The sequence below is a fragment of the Gamsiella multidivaricata genome (genome assembly GCF_025024155.1).
Source record: "Gamsiella multidivaricata strain RSA 2152 chromosome Unknown BC939scaffold_76, whole genome shotgun sequence".
Classification (NCBI taxonomy): domain Eukaryota; kingdom Fungi; phylum Mortierellomycota; class Mortierellomycetes; order Mortierellales; family Mortierellaceae; genus Gamsiella; species Gamsiella multidivaricata.
The window spans coordinates 94667-110524 of record NW_026251784.1 but is presented as its reverse complement, the minus strand read 5'-3'; the positions used below and the strand labels follow the sequence as shown (position 1 = coordinate 110524).

General features: G+C 47.8%; 5 protein-coding genes across 5 annotated transcripts; all 5 read right to left on the bottom strand.

Annotated features, from left to right (window-relative positions):
- Positions 1 to 4178: 4178 nt before the first annotated feature.
- Positions 4179 to 5577, bottom strand: BC939DRAFT_463355 (uncharacterized protein). Its single transcript, XM_051557216.1, has one exon. It carries the CDS (start codon positions 5424 to 5426, stop codon positions 4512 to 4514), a length of 915 nt encoding a protein of 304 aa, XP_051408358.1. The 5' UTR covers positions 5427 to 5577; the 3' UTR covers positions 4179 to 4511.
- Positions 5578 to 8212: 2635 nt separating this feature from the next.
- On the bottom strand, positions 8213 to 10684 carry BC939DRAFT_295968 (uncharacterized protein). Its single transcript, XM_051551336.1, has 6 exons — positions 10465 to 10684; positions 10228 to 10344; positions 9802 to 10116; positions 9467 to 9633; positions 8818 to 9354; positions 8213 to 8740 (listed from the first exon to the last, which is right to left on the bottom strand). The coding sequence occupies exons 1-6, from the start codon at positions 10517 to 10519 to the stop codon at positions 8342 to 8344; spliced, it is 1590 nt and encodes a 529-aa protein (XP_051408357.1). The 5' UTR covers positions 10520 to 10684; the 3' UTR covers positions 8213 to 8341.
- Positions 10685 to 10723: 39 nt separating this feature from the next.
- BC939DRAFT_463350 (peptidase M24) lies at positions 10724 to 13697 on the bottom strand. Its single transcript, XM_051557215.1, has 11 exons — positions 13243 to 13697; positions 12996 to 13119; positions 12856 to 12896; positions 12718 to 12750; positions 12496 to 12623; positions 12253 to 12385; positions 11862 to 11989; positions 11433 to 11747; positions 11229 to 11333; positions 11019 to 11136; positions 10724 to 10928 (listed from the first exon to the last, which is right to left on the bottom strand). Exons 1-11 carry the CDS (start codon positions 13274 to 13276, stop codon positions 10756 to 10758), a joined length of 1332 nt encoding a protein of 443 aa, XP_051408356.1. The 5' UTR covers positions 13277 to 13697; the 3' UTR covers positions 10724 to 10755.
- On the bottom strand, positions 13692 to 14693 carry BC939DRAFT_295945 (uncharacterized protein). Its single transcript, XM_051551335.1, has one exon. The coding sequence runs from the start codon at positions 14342 to 14344 to the stop codon at positions 13778 to 13780; it is 567 nt and encodes a 188-aa protein (XP_051408355.1). The 5' UTR covers positions 14345 to 14693; the 3' UTR covers positions 13692 to 13777.
- Positions 14356 to 15832, bottom strand: BC939DRAFT_295913 (uncharacterized protein). The gene is made up of 6 exons (XM_051551334.1): positions 15639 to 15832; positions 15468 to 15532; positions 15222 to 15306; positions 14974 to 15135; positions 14741 to 14878; positions 14356 to 14638 (listed from the first exon to the last, which is right to left on the bottom strand). The coding sequence occupies exons 1-6, from the start codon at positions 15701 to 15703 to the stop codon at positions 14476 to 14478; spliced, it is 678 nt and encodes a 225-aa protein (XP_051408354.1). The 5' UTR covers positions 15704 to 15832; the 3' UTR covers positions 14356 to 14475.
- Between the last annotated feature and the right edge of the window lie 26 nt (positions 15833 to 15858).

Genomic DNA, 15858 nt, shown 5'->3' with positions numbered 1-15858 from the left:
AGCGTTGGCACCACGTCCACCAGACTTGCAGCGGGTGGTGTCACCTAGGACCAGGACAACCTTACCCTTGACGTTAAGTCCATTGTAGATAGCGGGGTCGCAACCATCGGACAAGGCGCCGTTCTTCTCGAAGACGGGAAGCAAAGTAGCGTTGGCAGGCAGGTTGATGATCTGGTTCCAGGCAGTGGAAGGAGCATAGGGGTGGGAAGCACCTCCATAGGTGAAGGAGTTGTAGAAACCGTAGGCGTTGTCGAACGAGGCGACCGAGCTGGCAAGGTCACCAAGACCGGTGTCGGAGACCATCCAGGCGCCCTGGGAACCGTCATTACCGGCAGCGGCAGCGAGAGCCATGCCGCGGGCAATCAACTTGTCAGCGAGGACCGCGGTAGGGTTCAGCTTGTAGGAAGATCCACCACCAAGGGACATGTTGATGACCTAAGACAGAAATGCAAGAAGTGTATGTCAGAAAGCTGTTGCAACACTTGCTCGAAACTCGAATGCTTACGGAACACATTGAGAAAAAAAAAGGAAAAAAAAGATGCAAACTTACATCCATGCCATCGTTGAAGGCCAGCTCCATGGCAGCAAGGATAACATCATCACCAGAGGAACCGCTGCATCCGAAAACACGGTAAGCACCGAAGGTGACCTCGGGGGCGACACCGACAAAGGGCTGTGGAGGTTTGGGACCAGTCTTGATGTTCAGGGCATTACCACCGACAATACCAGCAACATGAGAACCGTGTCCCTGGCAATCCATGGGGTCGCTGTCGGCCTTGGGAGTGTTGGAACCAGTGTAGTCATCGCCGACAAAGTCCCAACCGTACTTGACACGGCAGTTCTTGCCGTAGCGGGCGAAGCACCCGGCATCAGCTCCAGCAGCGGCGAAGGCAGGGTGCTTGTAGTCAACACCGGTATCGATAATACCGACCTTGACACCCTTTCCGGTCAACTTGTACTTCTTGTGGACAACATCGACACCAGTCATGGTGTGAAGCGAGCCAACCTCGGGGTCGGTGGCCTTCTTCTTGGACTTCTGAATCTTGGGGATCGAATACAAGGTGATGGGCCAGACATTCTTTACGCCGGGGAGTGAGGCAATGTCCTTGCCGCTGTGCTTGGAGTTGACGGTGATGGCAGCTCCGTTGAAGATGTTGTACTCGTTGCGGACCTTGTAGTCGACCTTGCGGGAGTTCAAGGCGTTGTGGGCATCAGCGTGCTTGATTCCGTCGTGGTACTCAATAATGTAGCCATTGGGGAGGACGTTGATATCCTTGATGCTGCCAACATCGTGGAATCTGCCGGCAGAGACCAAGGTGGCGGCGGCGAGGGCGGAAAGGATAGCGGTGATCTTCATTTTGAGATGATGAGACGAGTGTTGTGATGACTAGGATGTAGAGGACTTAAAGGTCTGTAGAAGACTGGGTGGGGGTTACCGTAAAGGCGAGGAAGGGGGTGGAGGCGGGGAGGAGTGGTCGGGGAGGAGCGAAGAAGGGCTAGGGTAGGAATATGAGAGTCTTGAAGGCTGAAGAAGCAGTAAAGGGCAGGGATGGTGCCGGGTATTTAAAGGAATTCAGGGTCGAGTCCAGTAAGGGTATGGCGGTATGTTCCTGGGAAACAGGGACCGAGGATACCAGGTGAATGCAGGTTTAGTCTCAGGGACGAGGATTGAGTGGATTGCAGCTTTGACTTTCTAAAGTAAGAAGTATTGTATATTCAAAAGATTGGTCATGGCACTACCATGGTGGTGTAACCCTTCATGGCAGCTACGCCCTTGCCTAAAAACTCCTGTTTGCAAAAAAAGCTGTTTATACCGAGGAAAATAGACTCAAGGGGGGTTAGGCAATCTAAATTACGTCGAGCCCAAATTGTGAAATACGCGGGTGGGAATACACACTCGCAAGGAAAACAAGCGGCAGCTGCATGCGTCCGTTGGTCTTCATTACTTAAACATCTTTTGTAATAATATTCTTTTCCAGGTTCATGCCGATCGAATGTTGGTATGCCGGACATGCACTGCTGGATTCATCCTTTACCTTCTCTCTGCATATGGCGCTCTAACTCTTTTCATTTCTGCGCTTACAATGCTGGCATGGCCTGTTTTACTATTAGCTGGCAGCGGAATGTGCATTTCAGCTGAGGGCCGTGATGAAGAATGAATGAAGACTACAGGTTCGAAGGCGCCGCGTGGGTAAAACAATAAAAGAGGGCTCACACAAGAAATAAGTCTTTTAGTATATGGATTGTATCATATATACAAGACAAGGTTCTAGAAATAGATGGCGATGTGAAAGGTGTGTCCATGGCAAACGCCTGGCCCTCTTTTGTTTTGTAGAGACATAAATTCCCATGGGAAAGTGCACTGCAGGAGTGCTGGACCCTTCATTTTGCCTGAGATGACGAGGAAAGTAGTCTAAGATAATCGGCTGTCAACCAAACTCCGTGGTGTTTTGCGATAAAACATCCTCAATGTTCTAGATACGCCTTTCCTGAAAATGTACCTGAATGCATTAGAAAGAACCCTGTAAAAGAGCGATGCATTAAAAATATGTACATGTACAGGTGAGACTCACGAGCGAATGCGGCAAGTGAATGGTCGTCCACTAGAGTTCACAAATGCTCTCAAGCAGAATTTCAGCGGGCTCTCTCAGGGTGAATGTATTAACGAGCCAGAGGTGACTAAAATCGCTCTTCGGACACACGCTTGCCATCGGTATTCGATCCAATCGCAGGCCAGCCGTTAAACCTGAAAAGTGCTCACGATGCTGTTTTTTGTAAGATGTGTACGAGCACGCTTTTTTGTTGGTCCAGGGAAAATACACGAAGGTCCAGTTGTATACATACATTTGTACCCAAGAAAGAGGTCGCGCCATGACGAGAGCACGCGCAAAAAAGAGAGTGCAGTAGTCTGAAATATTACACAAAAACATGCATTTCTCAGGAGCCTTCCTGGAGGAAAGGACGAATGGGAATGGACGCGATCTAGAACCATAGATATTGGTTACACCTTCTATATTGAATCTTTGAAGAATAAACAGTTTTTATTTTCCTCCACAGCGGTGTTGATAGGAAAGGGTGCCATGGACCCATTTCATTTCTCATCTGTACAATCGCAGATCGTGTTTTGATATTGCCTTAATCCAGTCCTCTTTCCTACCAAGAAAAACAATATCTAAAGTCGATTTATGGTTAATGAAGGCTCGACCCTTTTTTTGCCGTTGTTGTTTTTGCTGATGGGGAAAATGAGATGCTCTTGCAGGGCCGATCCTTAGCGACTGGCCAGTTCTTGGAAGGCTCTAATGCTCATATCGACTGGGTCTTCGACAGCGACAGTTACACGGCCAGAAACTGTATCCTAATAGAACGAGGACTAAACTTCGCTAAGATGGACATGGCTGAGTTACAAACATCAAGGGCTTTTGATGGTGCATGCAAACTCCTTTATGGAGTCAGCATATTGCAAAGCGCAGTGAGAGAGTTGCTGGATTTGACTCGGCCACACTGCGCAATGTAAGGTAAAATATATCAAGAACATTTTAATAACAGCTCTGTATTCATGTGGAAGGGGCTTCTGAATGACATGCAAAGTTACAAGCACCCCCGAAAGGATCACATCCCCCGTGAATATCTCCAGTAGATATTTGCCTGCTTGCGACACAGCAGTTTTCTTACACTACATTGCAGAACGAAATAAACAAGCTAAAGCAACATAGATGACAGTGTGATATCTCTGTTACAAGATAGCTCAAATCAAACTGCGACATTCGCTTCCGACGCTCAGGCAGCAGACGTGATCATTCACCTACAAAAAAATCCTGCAACATATGAGATACGGGCGAATCGACACAGCCATCCAGGAGCTACTGAAAATCCTGCATCATGCATTCGATGTGTTTCAACAAGAGCAGAGAGGTCCCAGGCCTGGCGCCTCTGCAGAGACCCTTTACCTCGCGCTATTAACACATTAGAGGATACACGAAAGATTCTCTGACATCAGCCAGCTTGCTATATTGAAAACCTTATTGCACATCGGAACCCGTTTGCGGGATCATTTCTCGATGTACGGCACGTATACCGATGTTCAATACGTATCCATTTTTTTTTTTTTTTTTTTTGCATCATGGTGGAAGGTCGCTCGGACAAGGATACAGCGGCTATGAAAACCATCTCACAGAACTGTGGGAACACGACCTTGAGTTTATTGCAAACTTTTATCTCTCTATCAACGATGGCGAGGCTAGAAGCAGAGTTCAGTTGATGCGGAGGTAGTAGGGGTTGTTGAGAAGGGTAGCGAGAAGATGCTGTGCACTGCGTGTTGGATGCGATGAAGCTTTTTTTTAACCCGCTGCAGCCAATAATAACGTTGAATTTAAAGACAAGGCCGCTTCGTACAAAACAAGTGTCATTCTTATTCTACATCGACATCGAATTGGTTTCGCAAACTGGTGCAGCTTATTGAAACTAATCTTAAGGCTTCCTTTAAAAATCCTGGCAAGTTATTTGGAAAGAGCTTAGGCGCTATGTGTTCTATTCATCTCGGCAAACACCTTGCGCTTTAGGATAGAGTAGTCGTACTGGTTGTGGAACAGTTCGCCCTTGTGTTTGTCGTAGTATAGCAGGGACTTGTACATGGAAGGACTGGACTTGTATGTTATATACTTGTCTCTCGAGTCCAGAAGGATGCTATTGACGAGGTATACTTTCTGCTTTGGGACGACAATCCTTCGATATTTAAACACGTCGTCCTTAGTGAAATCGTCCTGGCTCTTCGGGTTCTCGTTCATGTAGACGGCATCCGGAAAGGCGCGGAGCTCCTTCCCGAACCACGACTTCCTGAGAGGCAGCATCTCCATTTGGCCATTCATGTAGAGGCGGCTGATGAGAACCACGGCATACTCTGGAGACACGACAAAAAAAGAGTGAAAATTGACACCCATATCGCCCTCGAACGAACCGAAGCTAGTGTTGGACAGGATGAACTCGGATCCCTCTTCCGCATGCCAAATACATACAGTGTTCATAACCATGTAGCCAAAGTCCAAAAGCTCTACAGCGTGGATAGGTCCTCTATATGCCACCATGATAGCAAAAGGATCCATTGGCCCGTGGGCTCTCTCGAATTCTTTGAGGATGTCCTCGATAGGGGTCTTGATGATCCACTTGAGGTTTTCGAACCACACATCTTGAATCTTGCTGATGTTGTTTTCGCGCATGTGCTTTTTGATTGTCATTCGCGTCGCGAAGTCAAACCTGTCCTCGAAATATTGTTTCCTGCGGTGCTCGCCCCTATACATCATGATGGCCAGAAACTTCTTGAAATCTGCCAGCTCGGTTCGTGTCAGCGAAATGTCTTCGCCTGACCAAATCCTCCGAACAAACACCGCGGCGGTGCACTCCAACTCGGCCAAAAGCTTCTCGAACATCATGGAGTCTTCCGCGGTGATGTCTCGGTATATGTTTTCGATGCCGTATGCTCTACCGACATCGTCCAGCGTGATTCTTTGGTCTTGAACTCGATACACCTTGATATGATAGATAGGCTTTCGTTTGCTCCCTCCTCTGCTCCCTCCCCTGCTCCTTCCCCTTGTCCCTCCCCTGCTCCTTCCCCTTGTCCCTCCCCTGCTCCTTCCCCTTCTCCCTCCCCTGTTCCCTCCACTGCGCTCCAGCAGTTCGTCCAAGAAGGTCTCCTGTATGAAGCCACCTGAGGTAGTCGGTATGAAAGCGTCTGAGGCTTTCAGTAGGAAGTTGTCTGAGAAAGTCTTCAGTATGAAGCGTGGTATATAGTGGTGGTACTCGTTTTCGGGCATGTCGATTACGGCTGAATGGAGTCAGGGGGTGGTCGTTTCAAGCGATATTAGGGGAAAAAAGACGACGGATAGTTGGAGGGGCTGGTACCTGGTTGATGATTGAGTGGCAGTAGGTGCGTGAGTGAGCGAGTGAAGAGGTGAACGAAGAATAAGGAAGGAACGCCTCGGACGCGTGAGTAAAAAAGGGGAAGTGCTGTGCTGTCCTTCGTACCAAAGGCGCCCCTTTTGTGGTAGCAAACTGACGGTAAGAGGCAAAGAGGCGATGCAGGAAATGGTTGACGCCCTCTTTCCCGCTCGAGGAAGTAGCCATCAAAAGGTGCAGCAAACGGGAAAAGGTCAGTTGTCGACGGGAAGGACACGCAGATCATTGCACAGCAATGAACCAAGGTACAGTTTGCGATCATGACTTTTACAGAAGCGCTGGCTTGTAGCAGCCAAACGTTCATAGCGCCGTTGCTTTTTCATCTCTTACTCGCAGGGGAATTCTAGCAACACAGTCGTCCCCTGCAAATCGAGCCTCTGGGGATAAAATATCGAGAAGGCAGACCTTTAATCCATCTCATCCAGAACGTCCTGAAAGTAAGTCCCCTAGAGAACATTGTGCAGTGGATTTTGATTTCGGTAGAAAAAGTTACCGCTTTCAAAATTGGATATACTTCGCATGGGCCAGATGACCCCCGCCCTTTTCAATCCAAAATTGTTATTCTATACTCAGATGCATCCCTGATCCCTGGCACGTAGAATGAATTGAAATGAGCACCATGGGGTCATCAAGCCCATGCAAAATATATTCAATTTTGAAAGCGGTAACTTTTCTCTACCGAAATCTCAATTGCAATGCAATTGGGGTTCTGGCTGCTATCGGCGACGCGCATGAACTCATTTACAGCGTCTTGGAGAGTTTCCGAAGAATAGTCCTCATCCGGGAAGGGACTTGAAGGTAGTGAGGAGAATGGCTCGATGGGCGCCTTCTTTTCCGATGGTGCAGTTGCGGAGAGCGGCTTCGACTATCTGTATCTCGATTATCTGCAACAGACATCGTGTCCTCGGAATCCAGACCAGAATCGTCCTCGTCATCCAACATAGACTATGTACCAAACACTACGAAATAATACCTTCGTTTTAGATATTGAAACTGGCCGTGCTGTATATAGTTTTTCAATTGGATTGATTACAGGAATGCTTTTTCGATATTTATCCCTGGAGGCTCAATTAACAATTCTGAGCTCGCAAACTGGGTCGGCATCTTACTGGCTGGTGCTCTTTGCACTGCAGGTGATGCATCATCTCCAAAATCCAGGGTACGACCATGGATATATGTCTCCTGCTGCACCCCTTCCTTTGCATTAACTGCACATCCAGGTATTGATGCATGGACTGTGGATTTTGCTACTCTAGACATATTTCCAAATATGTGTGAACCCTGTTTGCAGTATGCAAGAAATGTACCCTTAGCCTACTTGGCGCAAGAGAGGCTGAAGAGCAATGGTCCAGATAGTTGGGATGGAGAAGCTGATTCTATAGGCAGACGATCTGACGGAGCGCGAACCCTCATTGGCCAGGGCCGTTGCTCTTTTACTCGGAGGATCATCCTAGAGTAGACTGTAGGCAAATGTACCTGCCGGAAATACCGCGAAGGCTCCGTCCAGCTCCTAACATTGCGCCATCCATCAGCTTTTTCATAGATCCTCTGTCCGAAGTGCTCGCCAGATGCAAGCTCCTGGCATTATAAGGTTCCCAGCTATTCATATATCTCACAGCAGATGTGAATGCGTTGCTGTTCATTACCATTTGTGGCAACAAGCAAGGCGAGGGCTCTTGATCCACAATAAACTGTAAATCATCATGGGCAGACAAGGAGGGGTTGTATTGGCGCCTGGTTAAATGTGGACGGATATTGTACGCGTGGAATTCCTCTTTGAGATCGATTTGCAGCTCAACAGTACTAGAAAAAGACACATACCTCGAAAGCAAAGTTAATTGAGCCTTGGGCATGCATCGGTCTGTTGGATGAAAGCAGAAAAACAAGGCCAGATCTGGAGCCTGGAAGGAGATGCACAATATGCAACCCGCGTCCGTGTGCAGAGCTATCCCCAACGGTCGCACGATTGTGCGATAAAATTCAAACATAGAGAAAGCTCCAAATCATTTCTTTGGAGGAGGACTGATGGCAAACGCGAAAACTGATTCGTGTGTAGTGTAGACTCTGCGCCCTTTTTTTTTTTTTTTGCGCCCACATTCGTGGAACCATAGGTTATTAAAATGGAGTAATGAGTGCGTGTGAATTTGCGTTGAGGACGACCGTTAGATATGTTGGTTTGTAAATGAGTAAATGAAAAGAGCTGCTGTTGTTTGGTTTAATTTTGTTCCGCCTTAAATCTGTTGAATCCATTCGTCAACCTGCGTGTGGGTGAACATAGATAAAGCGCTTTATTCATTGTAAAATGTAGGAACCGTGGGAAGTGAACATACCCACGTCCGGTAGCTATACAATTGAACATGTACGTTCTTCTTCTTTCCACCTTCCTATCTGCTCAGCGCAACTCCACCTTAGCATCCGCCAACCACTCGCGCAGGTTCTCGGCTTTGCCTAGCTTGGTGATCGCATATAGCGCAGCCTGGGACATCAGCTTCAATGCCTCCTTGCTGACATTGTCAAGAGTGTCGCAGCTCTGGTGATAGCAAGGATCCAGAGGTGCGTTTGCGAATCCTCCAAAGTGTGTACGCTGCTCCATGGTCTTCTTCTCACCGGCACCTGTGAGCAAACCACCGGAAGGGATGTTCTCCAGCAGGAACGGCAAAAAGTCACTGCCTGCAACCATATCCGTGTATTCGTAGCCCTCATTCTCATAATCAAAGTACTCAATCAAGAGGTGATCAATCCTTGAAGAAGGACCGACCAGCTCCTTAGGAGCTGTCTTGCCGTCATGGACCTACAGCACAAGGAACTGCTTAATAAAGGAGGTGATGACCATGGCACGTCGCAGCACGACATAGAGCAGCAACTTACATAGGGAACATAATTGGGACTGGCCAACATGTCAAAGTTCATGTTCATTGCGACCTGCTTCTTCTTCTCCTCATCCTTGACCAGCTCGCGCACAAAGTGTCGCGATCCCAGCAATCCGATCTCCTCCGCGCCCCACCATCCAAATACAACTTTGTTCTTCAAGCGATACTTGGCCTTAGCCATCACGAGCGCAATTTCCAATAAAGATGTTGCTCCTGAACCATTGTCGACCATACCTGGTCCCTCAGGAACAGAGTCCAAATGCGCGCCCAACACAATGGTGTCGTCTTCATCACCTCCGTGAGTGGTGCAGAGTACGTTGATGGTCGATTCGATGGTCTGCTTGTTGACAGTCCTGAGAGTCAACTGCGCAGTGTCCTGGTTTTGAAGGAGTGTTGACCCAAAAGAGTTGGTGATAGAGAGAACTGGAATGGAGATCAGGGGATCTCCTTCCTTCCAGGCAGTGATGCGAATGCGCGAATAGAGCAAGGCCTTGCGCTTGGGGTTATTGTAGAACAAAATGGCCTTTGCCCCAGCCTATCAACGACACAAATCCACGAAAACACGATCAGAGTAGTTGGTAACTGAACAAATCCCCCAAATGCTGACTCTCCTCACTTCAGTTTAGGATACAAGGTCCAGTAACTACCTTCTCTGCAAGGTAAGCAGCGCTCCAGAGGTCGCACGGACCACCTTCCTCAATCACTGCAATCTTCCCCTTGACCCTCTTGTGGTCGCTAGCACTGCATCCATGGTTAGCAACTCCATGGATCTCCTGCTTCTTGAGTGTAGCGGAAGGTCCACCGTATCTGAAATCTAATGTGATTATTATGAACGGAGCAATTTACAAAAGCAGAGAGTAATTATGAGTACAAATAAGGCCCGGATGAGCACCAAGACCATCACATGCGGGAAGCGAAACCTGATGTTCATCGACATATAGGCTAGTGCAACATTTGTTCACGTAATGTACTCAGCACCTACTCTGGAAGTCAACTTTGTTCTGGTATTGAATGTATCCGCCTGCAGCGCCGATACCCGTACTGCTCAGCTCCGGCGCCTCGAGTTCAGACCACACAGGGACCTTGAATTCTTGAGTAGAGACATGACAGTACTCTCTAGCCTTCAATCTAAGTTGGTGTTGGACATACTCTGCAGAGGCCATGTAGCCATTGGTCACGGAGCGCGAGTTGTTGTTCTTCAGTGCGATCGCGTAGAGTTCTTCCAAGTGCTTGAAGATGGCGGGGGTCACCAAGTGTTCGGACAGAGGCGACTTTTTAGGGTCATTGTGAGGCCCGCCTTCTAAAAGGGTCGTTTCAAAATGCATCCTTTAGAAAGAGTAGAGATAGGACATGTCTTATGCACAAAAAGTGACACCTTTGAATAATAATAGAAAAAAAAAAAAAGTACCATCGTGAGGCTTGACAAGAACAATCAAGAGGATGGTACTGATGCCGATAAAGAGCAGCGCGATCAGACCATAAGGAAAGACCTTGCGGAACCTTGATCGGCGGTCCTCGTTAGGGCCTGGGAAAAAAAAAAGAAAAATGGTGCGGTCATGTCAGTCTACAATGGTCTAATAGAATCCCACGCTTCTGGTATGTGTCAAGACATTATAGGCAGTTGAGGCCATTGAAGAGCCCTTACTCCCGCTGGTGCTGTTAGTCAACAAGGGCTGGGTCTCTCGTGAAGAGTCTGCCATTGCTAGGATCGTTGGAAGTGGTGAATGACGAGAGAGTTGGGATGAAAGGAATGGCGCGAAGGAGAGTGCTTGTGGAACCTTTTGAGCGACCAGGCCTTGATCATCACATGACTACTTTGAGCGCATTGGTCGCGTTCTTTTTGTAGGGGGAAGGGGGATTTGACGTCAAAAAAAAAACTAGAGCAAGGTAGACCATCAAGGGGAGCCAGGAAGCAGATATTTTATTTCATATTTGTCTATTCTTTGTCAGAGGCACAGCAATACTCGATGTCGACCACCTCCTTAGGCGCGGTGACACTCAGGACATGCGGAACGGTCTTGCCAATCGCGACATTGTCTTCAATGCGAATACCAATTCCCTGATACTTTTCAGGATATGCAGGATCCCGAGGAATGTACAGACCGGGTTCTACAGAAAGATATGGCGCTGATTGTCAGGAACGCACTTTTCAACAACGAAAGGAGAAGCCGTCATAGATACAAAGCCCATGTTACTAACCGATCGTGATGACCATGCCCTCCTTCAGAGGTCGGGACCTGGAAATATCACCTGTGTCGTGAACATCCATGCCTAAATAATGTCCAACATGATGAGGATACAATCTCCTATCCACATCCTATGGCAGATAAATGAGAGTAATAGAGACCCTGTTAAAACACCACTTCATCCTATCATTCAAATATTCTCTTTGCCATTGAGTCGACTTACATGAGCCAAAGGCTTGATGCCGAGTTTCGATAGACCTTCCTTAGTAAGACGCATCGAAACATCGTGGATCTGGTTCAACGACATGCCATGCTCCTCCGTGCAGAGCTATCATTTTTGACATATAAAATAACGTCCATTTAGTTTTCGTGGATGCGTCGCCTGCCCTGCATATTTCCTCTTCCCTCCACAGCAATTTTCTTTTACCTTGATGCACTCCTTGTTCGCGTGCAAAACAACCTCATATAGGTCCTTCTGTGCCTCCGTAAATTTGCCATTGACTGGCCACGTCCTTGTAATATCGCTTGCATATCCATTCAGTTCTCCACCAGCATCCATCAGCAACAAGTCGCCGTCGTGTAGGGGCTGATCATTGTTAACATAGTGCATAGTCAACGCGTTAGATCCGCCTGCCACCACAGGCACGTATGCCATCATTTGGGAACCGCGCATGCGGCACTCGTAATCAAACTTTGCATAGATCTGATGCTCAAGTCGCTCTGGGTTCGTAAACTTCATCGTCTACAAAAAAAAAAAAAAAAAAAAAAAAGAAAGAAAGAAAGAGAGATCAGCCAGAGAAAATAGCGCTACAAAAGGTCATCTATCATATATAGTTATATAGTGTTGTTGACTTACCTCAATAAATGCTTTGCCGCTAATTTCGCCCGCCTGCCGCATGATCTTGATCTCGGCCTCGCTCTTGATGACACGCAGTTCCTGAACCAAAGGTGAAAGGCTTTTGGTGGTGGTTATCGAATCCGAGTCTTTAAAAAATTGTCGTCGAGATGATGTTTTCATACCGCCGTTGTTGGGATACGGGTGGGAGGTAAAGGCGAAAGCAGACGAGGATTTAGCGTTCGTTCTTTTGAAGATCCCAATCAAGCGTGAAAGTAGGGACGACGAAACTGAGAATAGCACAAGATGATAGAGGGGTTGATGTGTGGGTTGATATTCCTGTTCCTTTGATGTGATCGCCCCAAGTGGACCCACAACCGAGCAAATCATTTTCGTATGTCGCTTTGATTACCTGGCTTGTTGTGCAGCTTCTTTGCGATGTCCATGGGCATGAACATTGATGCGTTCGGGTAGTCAAAGTAGACGTTTTCATATCGACTCGCCATGTCCACGATCCTGTATCTGAATAAATTTGCATCAACCGCCTAGTTATCCATGTCATAAGAATATAAGAATATAAGAATATAGTCATTAATGATCGGTTCGTCTCCTGCTGCGTTGAACAAAACTTTGCAAGGATCACTGGCTGCTTTACTTCGTCGGCGCCAAAGATTTCCTTGGCAGCCTCGGTTCCTGTACGCGCACCCTCCCACATCTCAACATTGGCGTTCTTGAGCGCCACAAACATGGTCATTTTATATCCGCGGGGCGAATCATTCTTCTCTGTTATTCAAGAGCGATACGAACCAAGAGATGTTAGGTCGGCCGGGAAGCAATTGTGATCGTTCGTAAAAAGATACAACTCGCCAAAACCTACCAAGGACTAGTGCTGCGTCTGGCTCGTTAAATCCTATTGTCGACGCAAATTATCAAAGCGCTCCGTCAGTATCACCAACCGTGCGATTTAGATCCAATCTCCTTATCCCTATCGAGCATTTCTGACAACGGCCCATACCGCAAAGATAATAAAAGTCGGTCTGTTGATGGAACGGATAGCTAATGAGTTTTCGCAGTTCACCATAGTGAGTAATCGGCGTTGTGCAACTGAATGGCCTAAATTCATAGCTACCAAGATAGTCTCAATTTATGCCTTACAAGATATTATTCGTCATAAATCGTGTCCGATGGCTTGATGCGATGACAATGCTCCCCTTGGGGAGTCCCTGCATCAGAATCGATCTTCTGAGTTCATACTCGGATGCTGACAATCCAGGTGTAACTAGTATTATATAACAAACGAGGCATTGGTCAGAACTCTTCTTCTCTCATACGGTGTAACATGCCTTGTAGATCAACGTTACGCCCAGGAGACCCCTATCAAAGCCCTGCAAAGAAGACATACTCTCGCCCTGCTTCATCAGATGTGAGTGTGTCATCCAAGTTGGCTGTCCATACTGGGCTGCGACCTTGGCACGTCCTGCCGCGGCTGAAGTCGAGAAGAGCGAAAACGATGACGATAATTGATGAGGTGACACCGAAGTTGCCTTGCAGATTGTATTAGCAGTAATCCTTGTCGCCGAGGTTGGTTTAATCACTGAAGGGACATTTCTGCTTGCGAAGGTGTTTGCTGCTGTGCTGGTGGGACGGAGCAATCGTCCCGCAAGTGTCCGTGTTGCCTAAGTAACAATTATTTATGTCGTCAAGGACACAAAGTCAGTTGGGATAGAAGCAGGAAGCCAGTGTGCCGGAATGGTTCAGTGGCGCCTTTCAGTCCTGCTTCTTCCGCCTCCTCGATGCACTTTACCATTGGAATGATTAAGATAGAACGAATGGACGGGAATCAATGAAGAATGAGATCTTTATTCAATCAACTCCACAATTTCCTAAAATGGGTGGGAAAAGCATGCTCAGGCACAGGCGCGGTCACTATCATTGCTTCAAAGAAGACCATCATCATCCGCCTCCACATCCTGGTAGTAATTGCGGCTGGGCGGTGCTTCCGGCTGTTGTCTCTGCTCTAGGTATGATGATCCTTGTTGATACGGCTGCTTCTCTGTCAGCGCATGCCAGTCGGATTCGCTCCGCTCTTCCGAATAAGGTGGAGGATCCGATGAGCTTGTCGGCGAAATCTCATATCCCCCATTCATGCTCAGAGGACGAGACAAATTCCGAGAGACAGGCTGTGCTTGATAGACATCCTTCTGATCAGAAAATAGTTGCTGATGTGGGTGTGCAGGATATGGCGGCTGTTGTTGTTGATATGGACTGGACTGGACTGGAGGTGTGCTGCCTGAGTGACCTTGCGGCAAGTACATCTGCTGATGCTGCTGTGGCGGAGTTAGCGCCTGGCCAGGTTCAGCACATCCGGCTCCAGATATTAGATCATTTGAGATGACAATGTTGCGCGCCAGTCGCGCTATCTCATTGTCCAAGAACCCGACGTATTGGCGGGCAGCAGTCTGGTTGTAGTAGTCCTGGTCACGGTTTTCAAACGCATCCAGCATTGCATGCGCAACGGCAGATTCTTCAGACTGGACAAAACCTTCCACGCTATGTCAGAGCGATACCAAGGTATTTGGATAATGAGATTGGCATCCCATGGTCTACAAAGGGATTTGTCACGTCAAGGCAATACTTACGAGCAGTATTCCTGAAAGCGCGCTCCGGCATTGACCTCGTCGCCTGCAGCCAATTCCACAATAATGATGCTTAGAAGGGTCTTGTAGTATGCTGTATTGTTGGAAGCACCCTTATGAACATTGCCCAGTCTCTGCAGCACCTCTATCGCCTTCGCGAAGCTGGGACAGCAGATTTTAATGAAGAATAAAGGTCACTTCATAAGTTGTTTTCTCGCGTGATGAATGGTATATTCAGGACGCAACATGGTGCGATTCTCTTACCGCTTATGCTTGACCAGCAAAGAAATGGTTCTTTTGAAGGTGTCGGCTGCATATCGAGCTCGATCTTCATTCTCGTAAATGTCGCAGGCTCCAATGTAAGATTCGATCGCAGAGTCAACAGAGATCGGCTCCATCGCTCTAACACCAAGCAAACGTAACCATAGACTCCGTGATCAGCGTATGACGACTACGTGTTACTGAACCATCACAAAAATCTGCACGGTGGTGCTTACTTGGCACTCTTTTCTAGCAACTCCGCAGCTCGATCTGGCGTCATGCTCTGCAAGAACAAGTCGCTGGCACGCTTATACATATCGGCAGCTCGTTCTGGCTGACCGAGATTCTGGATCGCAATACCGCCTGCATCCTCCATTGCACGTCCTGCCATGAACAGACTAGAGAATGGATAAACGCAGAGTTAGTTTAGGCTTGTCGCCTGCCTATGGCATCTGACAAGGCCTGGGGTGGGAGTGGTATGTGCCTTGTAGAAGAAACCATGGCGTCAGAGGCCTTGATAAGAGCTTGGATTGCTTGCTCATACGACTTTCCAGCCTTGAATGCCTGACCTGCATAGGGAGGTTGGCGCGGGCATGTCGAACAGGGCGTAAAACTGATTAGTGGTCCTTGGCGAAATCGGGGGGGGGGGGGGGGGGGAAGGATATGACAAGACGTATCGTGCATCTCGCGGACATGGCTAATGTCATTTAACACAAAAGGGGGCACTCACCCGCTTTCTCAAAATATTGGGCAGCGATATCCCAGTCAGGGTTCCTGAACCAACCCTTCTCGGTGCTACATAGACCAAGGCCAAAGAACTCGGTTATATATTAGCATTAGCGGTGCTGTTGCAACTTCATTGACAGTGGGCGAGTATTGGTGAAGCGGAATAAGACGCTACTTCTTCTCAGCTTCCCGCAAGTATTCGAGAGCATCCTTCAATCGTGATTTTTCTGTCACTCCCATTACAACGGTTCTATTCAGGATCCTTTTAGTAGCGTAGTGATAGAAGTGTTGTGCGTGTTAGAGCGTTGGATCCGCGGTTGAATGACACTGCAGAAAGTGAAAGGTAAAGGAGGAAGAGCTGCGGTGGTGCTTCCCCCCCCCCCAAAAAAAAAAAA

Bases quoted from the DNA above. Each gene is read 5' to 3' on its own strand.
- BC939DRAFT_295968 (XM_051551336.1), bottom strand. From the start codon at position 10,519: ATGGCAGACTCTTCACGAGAGACCCAGCCCTTGTTGACTAACAGCACC. The intron at 9,355-9,466 runs GTAGTTACTGGA...TGTCGTTGATAG, and splicing joins CTGCTTACCTTGCAGAGAAG to GCTGGGGCAAAGGCCATTTT. The intron at 8,741-8,817 runs GTAAGTTGCTGC...CTTGTGCTGTAG, and splicing joins GTCCCAATTATGTTCCCTAT to GTCCATGACGGCAAGACAGC.
- BC939DRAFT_295945 (XM_051551335.1), bottom strand. From the start codon at position 14,344: ATGCTGGATGCGTTTGAAAACCGTGACCAGGACTACTACAACCAGACT.
- BC939DRAFT_295913 (XM_051551334.1), bottom strand. From the start codon at position 15,703: ATGGGAGTGACAGAAAAATCACGATTGAAGGATGCTCTCGAATACTTG. The intron at 14,879-14,973 runs GTAAGCACCACC...GCTTGGTGTTAG, and splicing joins TTGCTAGAAAAGAGTGCCAA to AGCGATGGAGCCGATCTCTG. The intron at 14,639-14,740 runs GTAAGAGAATCG...CTGCTGTCCCAG, and splicing joins TTGCTGGTCAAGCATAAGCG to CTTCGCGAAGGCGATAGAGG.
- BC939DRAFT_463350 (XM_051557215.1), bottom strand. From the start codon at position 13,276: ATGACACACTCACATCTGATGAAGCAGGGCGAGA. The intron at 12,897-12,995 runs GTAAGGCATAAA...AAAACTCATTAG, and splicing joins TTTATGACGAATAATATCTT to CTATCCGTTCCATCAACAGA. The intron at 11,137-11,228 runs GTAAGTCGACTC...TATCTGCCATAG, and splicing joins GCATCAAGCCTTTGGCTCAT to GATGTGGATAGGAGATTGTA.
- BC939DRAFT_463355 (XM_051557216.1), bottom strand. From the start codon at position 5,426: ATGATGTTCGAGAAGCTTTTGGCCGAGTTGGAGTGCACCGCCGCGGTG.